This window comes from Oryctolagus cuniculus, chromosome 2 (assembly GCF_051225735.1).
Source record: "Oryctolagus cuniculus isolate XC-2025 breed Fujian yellow rabbit chromosome 2, ASM5122573v1, whole genome shotgun sequence".
Lineage (NCBI taxonomy): Eukaryota > Metazoa > Chordata > Mammalia > Lagomorpha > Leporidae > Oryctolagus > Oryctolagus cuniculus.
In genome coordinates this window covers 92,583,429-92,601,895 of record NC_142868.1, presented here as the reverse complement: position 1 = coordinate 92,601,895, position 18,467 = coordinate 92,583,429, and the positions used below count along the sequence as shown (strand labels likewise).

The following is an 18,467-nucleotide window of genomic DNA, read 5'->3' as shown; positions in this document are numbered from 1 at the left end:
CAATATTTGCGCAATGATTGTAGATAAGATGCAACTTTCACTTACTCAAAAGTTTTAGTGCTTTCAAAACTATTATCATCTCCTATTTGACAGAACTATAAGATAGTAACTTAGATACATAAGATGAAATCATTTGCACAAGGTAGGATCACTTGATATGCAAGATTTACAACTTAAAACCAAGGTTTCTGAAGCTAAATGGAATTTTCTTACTAATTCACTTATACAATGCTGCCTCCTGTCTCTCAATCTGTTATTATTTGCAATCTAAATGATTTCTAGTGGAAAGACAAATTTACAAACTAGCAGCAGAAGTATTTAGGAAAATAACTGCTTATAATTGAGAAAGGTCCTTGAGAATTTACATTTAATTAATTTTTGAAAGATCCTTTAAAACATATTGTCATTTCTTCTCATAAAGCTTATAGTCAGTATGTTTACTTTGACAGAGGGAATGAGCTTAGAGGTAAAATAAATTTTGCTCAGTAGCTGTCCCTCCTCCTACACTGATGCTGATGGTAGCTGTGTGGCTTTAGTAACAAGTGAGACCGGAAAACACATGATAAAAGCCAAACCAGCTTCACATGTGTCCCCAGGCAACCACTTATATTACCTTTCCTATAGTTTATTCCTGATGCAACCGAATTTCTTTCACTTTCAACTTGCCTGTCGCTTTCTGTTTCTCCTCTGTAGCACAGCTCTCTGATTTTATCCTGTTTCATTAAGACAGCCCCGATAATGATAAGCACAGGTAGGGTGATATACAAAATGAGATGCAAATGTTTTTTCTCAAAAGTGGCATGCTTCCCAACCACATAACTTCGCCCTACAATGGAAAATAGCAATTCAAAATTATGTTAGAGATCATATTAACCCCGCAAAGAGGCAGCGAGAATAATGTTACCAACAAGCATTTATTTCATTTATATAGAGATATGTATAGGTATTACTATAATAAAACCCAAAAAACTAATGTATATAATGGCCCATTACTAGTGTTATTCTAGTGTTCCCACCTTCACCCAGGCCTACTTGATATCAAAATACTACTCAGGGAGGAAAGAGACGAAGTGCAAAACAAAAAATTTCAAAATACTAGCTTTGAGCCTTTACACTGTAGAAAAAAGACAATGAATTATGGAAGTATTTAGGAAGAAAAAAAGAAACAGCCAGAAACATACTAATCACATTATGTATTAGTGACTTATTGACACCAATTTAAACTAAGAATATATTTGATAATCCAAAGGCAACAACTAAATTAACTGAGGAAATTATAAGGGATTAAATGTATATTTTCCAAATTACTAATATTGGGTACACTTTTTCTTAGTAAACAATGCTAATGCTGATAAAGAAAGAACACTTAGGGCCAGCACCATGGCTCACTAGGTTAATCCTACGCCTGTGGTGCCGGAATCCCGAATGGGCACCGGGTCCTAGTCCTGGTTGCTCCTCTTCCAGTCCAGCTCTCTGCTGTGGCCTGGGAAGGCAGTGGAGGATGGCCCAAGTGCTTGGGCCCCTGCACCCACATGGGAGACCAGGAGGAAGCACCTGGCCCCTGGCGCAGGAGCAGCGCACCAGCCATGGTGGCCATTTAGGGGGTGAACCAACAGAAGGAAGACCTTTCTCTCTGTCTCTCTCTCTCACTAACTCTGCCTGTCAAATTAAAAAAAAGAAAGAAAGAACACTTAAAACTTACACTGTCAGATTTTTTTTAATCTCAGAAATAAAGCCACTTTTTTGACATTAGTTTCTTTGCAATCTAGCTTCCTATCATTTATTTTCTTCCATATTGTATTAATTCATAATATAGTAAAGAAACCAACCATCTTTATTGAAGTGACCATCGTCAGTACTTCCAAACTCTCCTGTCTTTGGTTTGCAGTGAGGAGGAGTATATCCCTTTTCACAATGGCAATGTTCAAAATTGTTGCAAATCTGGAATAATTTAAAAAAAATATTTTTTTCTGCACACATGTGTTTTGATGAAGACTGATGTATTATATATACTTAGTCCACAGAGTATATCCCATTGTAAATAATGTGTCTTAGAGAAATTTACCAACTTCCCCCTTGCAGTTATCCACAGTTTGAAAAGCAGATCAGGCTTCTATTATCAATTTGTTTAAAAAAAATTCTTGCAAGCTGCACTCCCCAACCCAACCCTGTACCATCCATCACAATCACCTTCAATATGCCATTAATTATCATCTACTTGCTAGTTGCAACCCAGACTCTAAATTAACTTAATAAGACTAGCATGAAAATTTTAACGAATTTTATTCTATGCCTTCTATCTGTTAAAAAAATCATTTTTGTTACAGGGTGACACAAACATTTCTGTTCCTCACGGCTCTTCCACTTCATACAGTTATCAAATGTTTTACATCCAGAGTCATCTTAAAGGTATCCCCTTTATCTTCACCAAAAATAGTTTGATAACTTTCTCAAGATAAAATTATAGCTAGAAATCAGTCTGTTAAACAATATCAAAGAGCATTAGAAAATGACTCCCACAAACCCCATTGCAAATTATTTTTTGAAAAAGAGAAATCTCTGATTCTTCATGCTGCTTAAAATTACCACTGCAAATCCTTACCCCATGGCCATTGCAATGTGACGACGTATCGCAGAGTGTTCGATTCTTCCGAAATTCAGCTAACCGACAAGAAAACCTGAAACAAAACTAAAAAAAGCAAAAGGAAGTGAAAAGTAAAGTCAGTTGAACAGTAATACTGTATGCATGGATAAAAGACTTTTTTTTAAAAAAAAGAACTTGTATTATTCATAATTACCACAAAGTCCATGAAAATATAGTACTCAAATAATTGTGACTGTGTTGACTATGGGCCTTTAGGTCATAAAGATGTAATCATATATAAGGAGTTAGAAGGTTTCTTTTCTTACCACTTCGTGTTAGATGTACTCTGAGGAAGATGAATAGCTGAAAAAACTTGTTTGATAACTCCCCTGAGTCCAAGAGTTCTGAGGAGCACCTGAAAAGCAAAATGCCTGGGCTCACCTGAGACCAGAGATCTCTGGGAGCAGGCAATTTATGTGAGGAGCCAGTGTTGACCTACTAGGTAATAGGGCAAGGTCTTAAATTCATGACTACTGTGCCGTACGACAAATGGATAAGGAGGCCAAAGCCAGGAGAAAGGCTCGTGGTAGATGCCCTAAGTCACAGAGGAATTCCTAAGGGTAAGATGGGTGACAAAGTTTCTGGGAAAGGGAATGTCTAGCACATGAATTTAAATAGTTCTAATGATGGCGTACATTTTTCTTCCTAATTATTTAGAATTTACAGTAAATTAAAAATTTTGTGAAAGACTTTTGGATGAATTTTTTGATGAATCTTTTCCTTCTACTAATAAGAGGGTACATGAACATGGGAGAGTCAGAACCCTCTGGCATAGAAACTTGAGCTCATTTCATTTAGATCTCAAGAGGGAAGAGTATTTAGGCCAAGTTCATATTTCACATGTGTCAAAATGAGAAAGATGAGACAAATATTCTTTTTTTATATTTTCAGTTATCAAAACATTATCATAACACTATGAGAAACGGTGACTTGGTCAGCCCTCACCCTGACTGTTGATGAGCAACTTGATATGTTATCCCTCTTAGTATATTTTTTTTGTTTGTTCTACTCAATACTTTTGGTTGAATACTGTAATCAATACACAATTCTTCTTAAGTGCTGAAACTTAACTGAAAAGTGATCACTGTTAAATATAAGAGTGGGAATCAGAGAGGGAAGAGATGTGCAATTCGGGACATGCTCAAGCTGACTTACCTCAAACGGTAGAGTTAGAAACATACCAGGGGATTCCAATTCAATCCCATCAAGGTGGCATGTACCAATGCCATCTCACTAGTCCCAGTGATCAATTTCTGTTCACAATTGATCATAATGATAGGACTTAGAACCAAAGGGATCATATAAATAAGACTAGTGTCTGCAAATACTAGCTGACAGAATCAAAAAGGGAGAGAATGATCCAACATGGGAAGTGAGATACACAGCAGACCCATAGAATGGCAGATGTCCTAAACAGCACTCTGGCCTCAGAATCAGCCCTTAAGGCATGCGGATCCGGCTGAAAAGCCCATGAGATTATTTCAGGCATGGAAAGCCAAGACACTCTGGCAAAAAAAAAAAAAAAAACCTACCTAAATGAAAGATCTCCACGAGTGAGATCCCAGTGGAAAGAACGGGTCATCAAAGAAGGAGGTACCTTTCTCTGAAGGGACGAAAGAACTTCCACTTTGACCATGGCCATGCCTAAAAATTATCAGAGTCGGTGAACTCAGGGGGCTTCCATAGCCTTGGCAGCTCGTTACAAGAGCCTAGGGTGATTACTGATGCCATAAACAAGAGTGTCAATTTGTTAAGTCAACAATAGGAGTCACTGTGCACTTACTCCTCATGTAGGATCTTTGTCCTTAGTGTACTGTACATTGTGATTTAATGCTATAACTAGTACTCAAACAGTATATTTCACTTTGTGTTTCTGTGTGGGTGCAAACTGTTGAAATCTTTACTTAATGTATGCTAAACTGATCTTCTGTATATAAAGAGAAACGAAAATGAATCTTGATGTGAATGGAAGGGGAGAGGGAGTGGGAAAGGGGAGGGTTTCAGGTGGGAGGGACGTTATGGGGGGGAAGCCATTGTAATCCATAAGCTGTACTTTGGAAATTTATATTCATTAAATAAAAGTTTAAAAAAAATCATCATATAGATAATAAATTTATTTTGAACAAACACACCCAGATACTTTCTTAAAGAATGTATGCTAAATCTAACTTTACATAACATCTCTTGAACTTAAAAGTTACTAGGATCAATTAGAATATTAAAATGCTATTAGAGGCATTATTCATGTATAGAATATCAGGGGATTTCTATATTATATTATTGTTAATACTGTTTTATGGTATTCCAAGATGACAGAATAGGGAGCGAGCTCACTGTGAGTCCAGGAAATGATAGTTTAATAAAAGTGGAGATACTGCAGTCTCAGGGAAAAGTTAGGGAAAAAACAGCAGAGGAAATTCTTCTGGAATTAGAGGGACATGGTGGATCTACATGGAGGGCATGAGCATCCATGGCTAGGGACCCCAGCTGCCGAGAGTCTCCTTCACACTAGCACTGGAAAGAGAGGTGAGATGAAACTGCATTAGCTTGAGACACTGGCAGAAAAGTGACCTGAAGAGCCTAAAGGGAACGAGGCTTAAAGCCCTATGAGGGAAAGTACACCAGCCTAACTAGAGGAGAGAAAAAAATAAAAGGAATGATATGGACATGGTTCTCTCTCTCCACTCACCTTGCAAGGGTGTGTGAGACAATACAGCAAGTGCCATTTTGGACATACGTAATAGCTGTGCCAGCTTGGATCTGCGCCTGCCCTCAGCCAAGCAGAAAAACTTGACTCTGGTGGGGAGTAATAACAGGAGACTGAGACCTAGTGAATGTGTGGAGCTTATGAACCAGGATATTGAAAAAAAAAATGAGTGTGTATGGGAGAACTCATGGTGTGGCTGAGACATAAGTACTCGGTGGGAGACAACACAAGCTCGGGTGGCCTTCGCTACCCAGTGAGAGACATTTCAGGGGAATCTGAGCTTAACTGTGGACTTCACAGATCCTTAGTGTGGTCCTTGATAGAGCAGATGAATATTATACCCACTAGGGCTAGCGCTCAGACACTGATTGCCATCAAGGAGAAAAGCTCAGCTGAACAGAATTACTTCCCTTCTGAATAAAAAAAAAATAATAGAGAGAGAAGATTTACCACTTCAAACTTGGGTGTGTCACCTTTGGCACACCCTTAACCCTGAAGAACTGAACAGAGCTCTCTGGCCATACCCACAAGCCTCTAGAGATTCACCAAATGCAGACAGTCCACTTAATCTAGAGTCATAGTATAATAAAAGCCGCCACATTGAAAAAAAAGAAGAAGAAAACAAAGAATATTTCCACAAAGCCAAACAACAAATGGAAAAACTGAGGAAACAAGAACAAGGAAGACGGCCGGCGCCACGGCTCACTAGGCTAATCCTCCACCTTGTGGCACCGGCACACTGGGTTCTAGTCCCAGTTGGGGTGCCGGATTCTGTCCCGTTGCCCCCTTTCCAAGCCAGCTCTCTGCTGTGGCCAGGGAGGGCAGAGGAGGATGGCCCAAGTACTTGGGCCCTGCACCCCATGGGAGACCAGGAGAAGCACCTGGCTCCTGTCATTGGATCAGCGCAGTGCGCCGGCCGCAGCACACTGGCCATGGTGGCCATTGGAGGGTGAACCAACGGCAAAAAGGAAGACCTTTCTCTCTGTCTCTCTCTCTCACTGTCCACTCTGCCTGTCAAAAAAAAAAAAAAAAAAGAACAAGGTAGACAACATGATGCTCCTGAAAGAACATGACATTCCAATATAAGATTATAAAGATGATGAGATAGAAAAAATGCAAGAAATGGAACTCAAAAATTTTCAAAGAATATTTAGAAATAATCAAAAACAAATGCATGAATTACTGAAATCCATGCAGGACATGACAGAAAATCTCTCTCATGAAAATAAAATCTTAAAGAGGAATCAAAATGAAATGAGGAATTTAGTAGAACATGAAATTAAGATATAGAAATCAAAATGAAATGAAAAATTCAATAGAACAAATAAAAAACACAGTTGAGAGCCTTAAAAACAAAATCACTGAGGCAGAAGAGAGAATATCGGACTTAGAAGACAGAGCACAGCAAAGTATACAGTCAAACCAAAGAAGAGGAAATTAGAAACCAAAAAATATTGTTGGGAATCTACAGGATACTATTAAAAATCCCAACATTTGGATTCTAGCAGTTCCTGAAGGGATGGAGAGAGAGAAAGGATTAAAAGGCCTTTTTAGTGAGATACTAGCAGAAAACCTGGGTTTGGAGAAAGAAAGAAATATCCAAGTACAGGAAGCACACAGAGCACCCAATGAACATGACCAGAAGAGATTCTTTCCATGACACATTATAATAAAACTCACTACAGTGAAACATAAAGAAAATATTCTAAAATGTGCAAGAGAAAAACGTCAGATTACTCTCAGAGGATCTTCAATTAGACTCACAGTAGACTTCTCATCAGAAACCCTACAGACTATAAGGGAATGGTGAGATATAGCCCAAGTACTAAGAGAAAAAAAACTGCCAGCTTAGAATATTATATCCTGTAAAGCTTTCATTTGTGAATGAAGGTGAAGACCTTTCACAGCAAATAGAAATTGAAAGACTATGTCACATCTAGTCCAGCCCTGCAAAAGATGCATTAAATACAGAAACACAGAAACAAGGTCATCAATATGAAAGAAGGTAAAGGAAGAAAATCTCTCAGTAAAAGATCACAGGAATTTCAAAGTATATATTGGAAATACCTTTGGAAAAATGGAAGGGGCAAGTCACTACTTATCAATAGTCACATTGAATGCAAATGGCCTCAATTCTCCAGTTAAAAGACACAGACTGGCTGAATGATTTGAAAACAAAACCCATCTATTTGCTGCTTATAAGAAATACATCTTTCCAACAAAGGTTCATGCAGACTGAAAGTGAAAGGTTGTAAAAAGCTATTCTATACCAAAAAAGAGCTGGTGTAGCCATGTTAATATCAGACAAAATAAACTTCAACACAAAAACTGTTGAGACAAAGAGGGGCACTATATGATTAAGGGATCAATTCAACAGGAAGATGAAACTATTATAAACGTATATGCACCTAATTACAGGGCACTGGATTATTTATAAGATATGTTAAGGAACTTAAATGGAGACTTAAGATTCCAATACAATAGTAATGGGGGACTTCAGTACTCCACTTTCAGCAACGGACAGATCAAGAAGACAGATAAAAAAGGAAACAGAAGATTTAATCAACACTATAGCCCAAAAGGATCTAACAGATATCTACAGAACTTTTAACCCTACACTTAAAGAATACACATTCTTCTCAGCAGTACATGGGACTTACTCGAGGACTGACAACATACTAGGCCATAAAGCAAGTCTCAGCAAATTCAAAAGAATAGAAACCATACAATGCATCTTCTCCAATCACAATGGAATGAAGCTGGAAATTAACAACTCAGGAATCCCTACAGCATATGCAAACACATGGAGACTGAACAATATGCTCCTGAATGAACAGTGGGTCAAGGAAGATATCAAAAGAGAAATCAAAACTTTCTGGAAGCAAATGAAGATAACAACACAGCATTCCAAAATTTATGGGATACAGCAAAAGCAGTGTTATGAGGAAAGTTTATAGCAATAGATGCCTACACCAAGAATTTGGAAAGGCACCAAACAAATAAGCTATCAATGCATCTCAACAATCTAGGAAAACTGCAGCAAACCAGATCTAAAACTAGTAGGAGAATAGAAATAATTAAAATTAGAGAAGAAATCAACAGACTTCAATCAAAAAAATTACAAAAGATCAGCTGGCTCTTTGAAAAAATAAATAAAATTGACACACCATTAGTCCACCTAACTAAAAAAAGAAAAGACCCAAATCAATAAAATCAGAAATAAAAGAGTGAATGTAACAACAGACACCACAAAAACAAAAAGATTCATCAGAAATTACTACAAAGAGTTGTATGCCAGGAAACAAGGAAGTCTATCAGAAATGGATAGATTCCTGAATACATACAACCTACCTAATTTGAACCATGAAGACACAGAAAACCTAAACAGACCCATAACTGAGTCAGAAATTGAAACAGTAATAAAGGCCCTATCAAAAAAGAAAAGCCCAGGACCGATGGATTCACTGCTGAATTCTACCAGACATGTAAAGAAGAACTAACTTCAATTCTTCTCAAACTATACAGAACAATGGAAAAAGAGGGACTCCTCCCAAATTCTTTCTATGAAGCCAGCATCACCTTAATTCCTAAACCTGAAAAAGACCCAGCAAAGAAAGAGAATTACAGACCAATTTCCCTGATAAACATAGACAAAGAATCCTCAATAAAATTCTACCCAATAGAATGCAACAGCACATCAGAAAGATCATCCACCCAGACCAAGTATCCCTGGTATGCAGGGATGGTTCAACATTCGCAAATCAATCAATGTGACACACCAAATTAACATATTGCAGAAGAAAAACCATATGTTGTCTCAATAGATGCAGAGAAAGCATTTGATAAAATACAACACCCTTTCATGAAGAAAACTCTAAGCAAACTGGGTGTAGAAGGAACATTCCTCAATACAATCAAAACAATTTATGAAAAACCCACGGCCAGCATCCTATTGAATGGGGAAAAGTTGGAAGCATTTCCACTGAGATCTGGTACCAGACAGGGATGTCCACTGTCACCATCGCTATTCAATATAGGTCTGGAAGTTTTAGCCAGAGCCATTAGGCAAGTAAAAGAAATTAAAGGGATCCAAATTGGGCAGGAAGAAGTCAAAGTATCCCTCTTTGCAGATGATATGATCCTTTATTTAGGGAATCCAAAGAACTCTACTAAGAGACTATTGGAACTCATAGAAGAGTTTGGCAAAGTAGCAGGATATAAACTCAGTGCACAAAAATCAACAGCCTTTGTATATACAGGCAATGCACAGCTGAGAAAGAACTTCTAAGATCAATCCCATTCACAATAGCGACAAAAACAATCAAATACCTTGGAATAAACTTATCCAAGGATGTCAATGATCTCTACGATGAGAATTACAAAATTCTAAAGAAAGAAATAGAAGAAGATACCAAAAAATGGAAAAATCTTCCAAGGCCATGGATAGGAAAAATCAATATCATCAAAATGTCTACTCTCTCAGAAGCAATTTACAGATTCAATGTGATACCAATCAAAATACCAAAGACATTCTTCTCAGATCTGGAAAAAATGATGCTGAAATTCATATGGAGACACAGGAGACCTCGAATAGCTAAGGCAATCTTGTAGAAAAAAAACAATGTCAGAGGGATAAAAATTACCAGATTTCAGGACATACAACAGGGCAGTTATAATCAAAACAGCATGGTACTGGTACAGAAACAGATGGATAGACCAATGGAACAGAGCAGAAACACCAGAAATCAATCCAAACATCTACAGCCAACTTATATTTGATCAAGGATCTGAAACTAATTCCTGGAGTAAGGACAGTCTATTCAACAAATGGTGCTGGGAAAACTGGATTTCCACATCAGACGCATGAAGCAAGACCCCTACCTTATTCCTTACACAAAAATCCCCAAAGGGACAAATATCATATGTTCTTCCTGATTGGTAACAACTAACTGAGCACCTAAAAGGAAACCTGTTGAAGTCAAATGGACACTATGAGAAACAATGTCTTAATCAGCCCTTGTCCTGACTGTCAAGGAACAACTTACTATTTTGTTCTAGAAGTCCTCAACAAAGTAGTAGCTAATTGAATACAATAATAAGTCAAAAAGATCATTCACCTGGACCAAGTGGGATTTATCCCTTATATGCAGGGCTGGTTCAACATAAGCAAATCAATAAATGTGACACATCACATTAACAAATTGAAGAATAAAACCATCTGATTATCTTAATAGATATGGAGAAAGTATTTGATGAAATACAATACCCTTTCATGATAAAGACCTTAAGCAAATTGGGTGTAGAAGGAATATTTCTCGACACAATCAAGGCAGTATATCACAAAGCCACACCCAGTATCATATTGAATTAGGAAACTTTGGAAACATTTCCAACTAAGGTCCAGAACCAGATGAGCATGCTCACTTTCACCACTGCTATTCATTATCGTTCTGGAAGGTTTAATCAGAGTCATTAGGGAAGATAAATCAAAGGGATATAAATTGAAAAGAAAGAAGTCAAGTTATCTCTCTTTGCAGATAACATGATTCTATATATAGGGGAGCAAAAAAATGCAGTAGGAGATTACTGGAACTCATAAAAACATTTTGGTAAAATGGCAAGATAGAAAATAAACACACAAAAATCAACAGCCTTTGTACACACAGACAATGTCATGGCTGAGGAAGAACTTGTAAGACCAGTCCCTTTCAAAAAAATGTAAATGTCTTATAATATATTTAATCAAGGATGAAAAAGATATCTATAAAGAAAATTACAAAACATTAAAGAAAGAATAAGGAACAGAAATAAGAAAAAATCTTACAGGTTCTGGAATTGGAAGAATCAATATAATTAAAATGTCCATATTGCCCAAAGCAATTTACAGATTAAATGCAAACCTAACAAAATACCTATGTCATTCTTCTCAGATCCTGAAAAAATGATGCTAAAATATCATATGGAAAAACAACAGACCCAGAATACTTAATGCAGTCTTAAACAACAAATACAAAACTGGAGGAATTATAATACTAAATTTCAGTACATGCTACAGTGCAGTTATAATGAAAACATCCTGGTACCAGCACAGAAATAGACATGAAGACAAATGAAACACCATAGAATTCCCAGAAATCAATCCATGCACCTGTACTCAACTAATCTATGACAAAGGAGCTGAAATCAATCCCTGGAGAATGGACAAATAATAAATGCTGGTGAGGATGTGGGAAAAAAATCTACCCTAATACACTGCTGGTGGGAATGTAAACTAGTACACCTATTATGCATGACAGATGGTGATTCTTCAGAAATTAGAAAATAGATCTACCGTATGATCCAGCCATCCTGGTCCTAGGAATTTACCCAAACAAAATGACATCAGCGAAAAAGTTATTTCTATTCCCATGTTTATTGCAGCTCAATTCACAATTGCTAAAATATGGAACCAACCTGATGTTCATCAGCCGATGACTGATGAAGAAAATGTGATACACACACACACACACACACACACACATATATATATATATATATACCATGAACTACTACTCAGCCATAAAGAAAGAAACCCTGTGTGTTGCAACTAAATGGTGCAACTGGAAGTATTATGCTTAGTGAAATAAGGCAGTCTCAAAAAGACAAATATTATATGTTTTTCTGATATGTGACAATGAATGCATAATACCAAACAATATTGCAGGGAAATGATCAGTTTGGGATATGATTGTTATTTTTAGCCCTTGTTTATATTCCTGTGAAACTACGGTCTTCATGAATAACATGAATAGTGGTGATCTAAGCCTGTGATTATAGGGTAGATTAGAATTATGTCCTTGCAAAAACTGATGGATAGAGGGGGAGGAGGAAGGAGTTTGGGGGTTAAGTAGGGAAGTATGGAGAGTTCATTTGACTTCTTGGAACTATAAGTATGGAATATATAATATATGTTCTGTTTATTTTAATAAGAATAAATAAATATTTCAAAAGGAATTTCCATTTTAGAAGATAAAGAACATTAGAGAAATGTATAGCAATGATGGTTGTGCAACACTATGAGTATATATTCTACATTTGTTGTGCAACACTATGAGTATATATTCTACATTTCAAAATAATTGAAATAATTGATGAGTTAATGCTGCATGTATTTTACAACAAATAAAATATGGGAAATGCATTGGTTGATACATTGTTAAATAAGTATAATCATAAAAACATTTAAATGAATTTTTGTAGTTCAAATTACCATATCAGGACCACAAATGGTTCCATCTTGTACAAACGTTTCATCTCTGCTATCAGCTGAAGTGTATGGCGATGTCGTCCACGGAATGTTTGCAGGTGGCTTGATGGGTAGATATGTTGATACACATATGTCATCTTGAATATGTGAGTAAATAACAGATAAATTTACACGTGAAATCATTCTCTTGTGTGGCCATGCACAAATTAATTTTCCACATAGCAAATCTCTAAAAGTATAAGGGAGAAAAAAAAAATCTTTTATCATTTATTGAAATAGCCAGTTGCTAAAATAGGTAAGTTAGAAAATGTCTTATTAATTTACACCTAGGTTTCAGCAATTTTTTTTCCTCAGTAAAGATTTTTGAGACTATGGAGATACGGTATGGCTTCTTTTGCTTTCTAAGCAATTTGGCAAGAGAAAAGTTAATAATTTCTACTATCTGATGGCCCAGATCTCTCCTATGTTAGATGCTGAGTAAATGAGTAAAATGGGAACTGTAATTCTTACTGTGCACATGTGATGTATGTAAACATATGTAAACTGCCTAACACCAAACCTAGCTCATCACAACCATAAACAGAAGTCATTTTTATGGTCATTACTCCTTTAACTATAGGCACTGGATGCATGTTATTGGAGGAAGTGGACAATATCATTCAAATAAGATTATGTAGCAAAGATAACCCAGCAAAAATGTGGTTTCACTATAATCTATCATCTACATACAAACAAAATCTTACTATCTAAATACATACGCAAATTGACAAGGACCATTGCCACAGTTTCCAAATTTGTCTCCTCTGGCATTTATCTCATCAAAACATGGAAATGGAGCACCTCTAGAATCTAAAAACAACATCTCAATTAGTTACATAGAATTTAAATTATACCATAGTAATATACATAATTTGTATGTTATAGCAAGATCCCTAAAGAAGTTTACCATTATCCAGCATTAAAATATTACTACAGGGAGAACTAGATTAAAAAGATAACTCCTGATGCTAAATCTGATAGACTTTGTTCTGCCTCAAATAGAAATAAACAGCAACATTTCTGGAACACTCTATTGCTAGGAAAATAAGTAGTTGTGTCCCCCACTATTTACACAAACTGCTTACTTTTTGTGTTAGTTGTCTACCTACGTGAAAACATATCTTACCCTTATTTCAAACAAAGCTGGAGAGAAATTGTATTTATAGAAATACTGATAACAAACTCAATGAGCATTTTCCTAACACTCCTTATTATCCCCATTTTTTCATATCATAATAATTAGTAAATGAGAATTACTTCTTATTTATTTTTATTTTATTTTATTTTATTTTTTGACATGCAGAGTGGACAGTGAGAGAGACAGAGAGAAAGGTCTTCCTTTGCCATTGGTTCACCCTCTAATGGCTGCCGCGGCCAGCGCATCGCGCTGATCCGAAGCCAGGAGCCAGGTGCTTCTCCTGGTCTCCCATGCAGGTGCAGGGCTCAAGGACTTGGACCATCCTCCACTGCACTCCCGGGCCATAGCAGAGAGCTGGCCTGGAAAAGGGGCAATCAGGACAGAATCTGGTGCCCCGACTGGGACTAGAACCCGGTGTGCTGGCGCCTTAGGCAGAGGATTAGCCTATTGAGCCGTGGCGCCGACCCTTACTTAATTTTTATTTATTTGAGAGGCAGATAGAGAGACAAAGTGGGGGAGAGAGGGAGAGAGCTCTTAGCTGCTGGATCACTCTTTTCTTTGCTCACAACATACAAGACTGGACCAGGCTGAAGCCAGGAGCTGACAATTCAACTTGGGTCTCCCACATAGGGGGCAAGAAACCAAATGCTTAAGCCATCACCAGCTGTCTTCCAAGGTACACATCAGCAGGAAGTTGGAATTGGGAATGGTGATTGGAATTGAATGTAGGTACACCCATATGGGAGTGTCTTAACTTCTTAAAATCAGATGGAACATCAGCGTTCACTTTCTTTAGTTTTCTTATATATTTAGTGTGTCTAATTTAATGTTTTAACATTTAAAATGTACATATAATAGCTTCCCCACCAGTTTCACTTGGTGACTTAATAGTGAGTTGCTTTGATCCTAGTTATATGTTAAAAATCACTGAGGTCTTTTGTAGTTACCACTACTTATTGGCCAGGGAGCTCTTTTCAATAATTTCAGATTTTAATAATGGACAACATGATTTATAGATTTCAATGTCCTGAAGGACACATTCAATAATATATATGTGCAGCTGTGGGATGCTACAAAATTGTATAGAGAATTTTGTGAAGAGAATCCATTATCAATAGCAATTCTCTTTTTGGAAAAGGATGGCTCTAGAAGTCACACAAAAAGGAGTAACTTTCTGTTTGCTCTTCTGCAATCACTGAATTTTAAACTTTCCAGTTCCCTCAAATTATACAACGGGTCAAGATGAATAAGACTAAAAATTGTGTATTCGGATGGAGTGGGGGACCTAGTAATTAAAATAAATAACATTTTAAAGCAATATTTTAAATCAAAACTAATGCAAAAAAACCACGCTGAACAAAATTATAACAATTTAGATAAGACAGGTCATTTGTATTATGACCCTGCTTTCCTGGGCCAGAGGGTATTGCACAGTCATGGGCTGACCCCTGATGTCAAGGGTTAGTGGTTCAGTAACCTGGTCACAGCTACAGTAGCTTGATGTGCACATGCTCTCAGAGGGGATTTGGAAAACGAGGATACATTTCTCTTTCCTCTTTCTCCTTTCCCACTTCCCTTATACTTTCTGCTCTCTTCATTTCTCTCTGCCTCTCCCTCCTCTCTCACCTCCTTACTCCATAGTCCTTAACCAACCCCTTTGAGTTTGCCTTCCAATTCCCTTCCTTTTCCTCCCCTTCCCTCATCCCTTCTGTCCCCTCTTCTCCCTTACTCTCCCCTCCCCTCCCCTTCCTATGCAGTTGAAAGAACCATCACTCAAAAAACATTTATTTTGGAATCCTCTTATACAACTGATCATCTTAATTGTTAAATCCATGGGTTTTGTAACTCAGTGCTTTACCACCATATTTGATTCCCAGAGCATGGTTTGTCTTCCAAAGGTTCAAGATCTGGGTGCCTGGTCCTCAGAGTAATGGTATTGGCAGGTGGTAGGACCTTAAAGAGGTGTCTTTTTTTAACTTTTATTTAATAAATATAAATTTCCAAAGTACAGCGTATGGATTACAATGGCTTCCCCCCCATATCGTCTCTCCCACCTGCATCCCTCCCCTTTCCCACTCCCTCTCCCCTTCCATTCACATGAGGATTCATTTTCGATTCTCTTTATATACAGAAGATCAGTTTAGCATACATTAAGTAAAGATTTCAACAGTTTGCTCCCACACAAACATAATGTGAAAAATAATAGATGATTTTTTAAATGATGATGAAATCAGATCAGACCTATTGTCATGTTTAATCCCAGTGAGAGTCAAGTTGGGAATTGATAATTTCTTCTTTTTTTTTTTTTTACAGAAGATCAGTTTAGTATACATTAAGTAAAGATTTCAACAGTTTGCACCCCCATAGAAACACAAAGGGAAATATACTGTTTGAGTACTCATTATAGCATTAAGTCTCAATGTACAGCACATTAAGGACAGAGATCCTACATGAGGAGTAAGTGCACAGTGACTCCTATTGTTGACTTTACAAATTGACACTCCTGTTTATGGCATCAGTAATCTCCCCATGCTCCAGTCATGAGTTTCCAAGGCTATGGAAGCCTTTTGAGTTCACCGACTCTTATCTTGTTTAGACAAGGTCATAATCAAAGTGGAGGTTCTCTCCTCCCTTCAGAGAAAGGTACCTCCTTCTTTGAAGACCTGTTCTTTCCACTGGGATCTCACTCACAGACTCACAGAGATCTTTCATTTAGGGTTTGTGTTTTTTTTTTTTTTTTTTTTTTTTTTTTTTTGCCAGAAATACTCTCATGGGCTTTTCAGCCAGATCGGAATGCCTTTAGGACTGATTCTGAGGCCAGAGTGCTGTTTAGGACATCCACCATTCTATGAGTCTGCTGAGTATCTCGCTTCCCATGTTGGATAACTCTCCCCTTTATTTATTCTATCAGTTAGTATTAGCAGGTACTAGACTTGTTTATGTGCTTCCTTTGACTCTTAGTCCTTTCATTATGATCAATTGGGAACTGAAATTGATCACTTGGACTGGTGAGATGGCATTGGTACATGCCACCTTGATGGGATTAAATTGGAATCCACTGGTATGTTTCTAACTCTACCATTTGGGGCAAGTCAGCTTGAGCATGTCCCAAATTATACATCTCTTCCCTCTCTTATTCCTACTCTTATGTTTAACAGGGATCACATTTCAGTTAAATTTCAACCCTTAAGAAAAACTGTGTATTAATTACAGAATTAAACTAGTCATATTATGTAGAAGAGACAAAAAAAAAACTACTAAAGGGATAATGTATTAAGTTGTTCATTAACAGTCAGGGCTATGCTGATCAAGTCACCGTTTCTCATAGTGTCCATTTCACTTCAACAGGTTTCCTTTTTGGTGTTCAGTCAGTTGTCACCGATCAGGGAGAACATATGATATTTGTCCCTTTGGGACTGGCTTATTTCACTCAGCATGATGTGTTCCAGATTCCTCCATGTTGTTGCAAATGACTGGATTTTGTTGTTTCTTACTGCGGTATAGTATTCTAAAGAGTACATATCCCATAATTTCTTTATCCAGTCTACCGTTGATGGGCATTTAGGTTGGTTCCAGGTCTTAGCTATTGTGAATTGAGCTGCAATAAACATTAGGCTGCAGACCGCTTTTTTGTTTGCCAATTTAAATTCCTTTGGGTAAATTCCAAGGAGTGGGATGGCTGGGTCGAATGGCAGGGTTATATTCAGGTTTCTGAGGAATCTCCAGACTGACTTCCATAGTGGCTTAACCAGTTTGCGTTCCCACCAACAGTGGGTTAGTGTCCCTTTTTCCCCATATCCTCTCCAGCATCTATTGTTGGTAGATTTCTGAATGTGAGCCATTCTAACTGGGGTGAGGTGAAACCTCATTGTGGTTTTGATTTGCATTTCCCTGATTGCTAATGACCTTGAACATTTTTTCATGTGCCTGTTGGCCATTTGGATGTCCTCTTTTGAAAAATATCTATTGAGGTCCTTGGCCTATCTCCTCAGTGGGTTGTTAGTTTTGTTTTTGTGGAGTTTCTTGATCTCTTTGTAGATTCTGGTTATTAACCCTTTATCTGTTGCACAGTTTGCTAATATTTTTTCCCACTCTGTCGGTTGTCTCTTCACTCTCCTGACTGTTTCTTTTGCAGTACAGAAACTTCTCTATTTGAAGCAATCCCAATAGTTGATTTTGGCTTTGACTGCCTGTGCCTCCTGGGTCTTTTCCAGAAATTCTTTGCCTGTGCCAATATTTTGCAGGGTTTCTCCAATGTTCTCTAATAACTTGATGGTGTCAGGTCGTAGATTTAGGTCTTTAATACATGTTGAATGGATTTTTGTGTAAGGTGTAAGGTAGGGGTCTTGCTTCATGATTCTGCACGTGGAAATCCAATTTTCCCAGCACCATTTATTGAATAGACTGTCCTTGCTCCAGGAATTAGTTTTAGATCCTTGATCAAATATAAGTTGGCTGTAGATGTTTGGGTTGATTTCTGGTGTTTCAATTCTGTTCCATTGGTCTACCCATCTGTTTCTGTACCAGTGCCATGCTGTTCTGATTACAACTGCCCTGTAGTATGTCCTGAAATCTGGTCTTGTGATGCCTCCAGCTTTGTTTTTGTTGTACAAGATTGCTTTAGCTATTCGAGGTCTCTTGTGCCTCCATATAAATTTCAGCACCATTTTTTCCAGATCTGAGAAGAAGGTCT

At 37.4% G+C, this 18,467-nt stretch overlaps 1 protein-coding gene across 1 annotated transcript in view; it reads right to left on the bottom strand.

Moving 5' to 3' along the window:
* Positions 1–482: 482 nt before the first annotated feature.
* LOC103352159 (disintegrin and metalloproteinase domain-containing protein 5) overlaps positions 483–18,467 on the bottom strand; it is a 114,066-nt gene continuing 96,081 nt past the window's right edge. Inside the window, exons 15-19 of the mRNA XM_051832399.3 lie at positions 13,356–13,446; positions 12,601–12,826; positions 2,603–2,689; positions 1,830–1,941; positions 483–826 (exon numbers count right to left, since the gene is read on the bottom strand). Of these exons, the coding sequence (XP_051688359.3) occupies positions 483–826; positions 1,830–1,941; positions 2,603–2,689; positions 12,601–12,826; positions 13,356–13,446 (860 nt within the window). The remainder of the gene's footprint in view (positions 827–1,829; positions 1,942–2,602; positions 2,690–12,600; positions 12,827–13,355; positions 13,447–18,467) is intronic.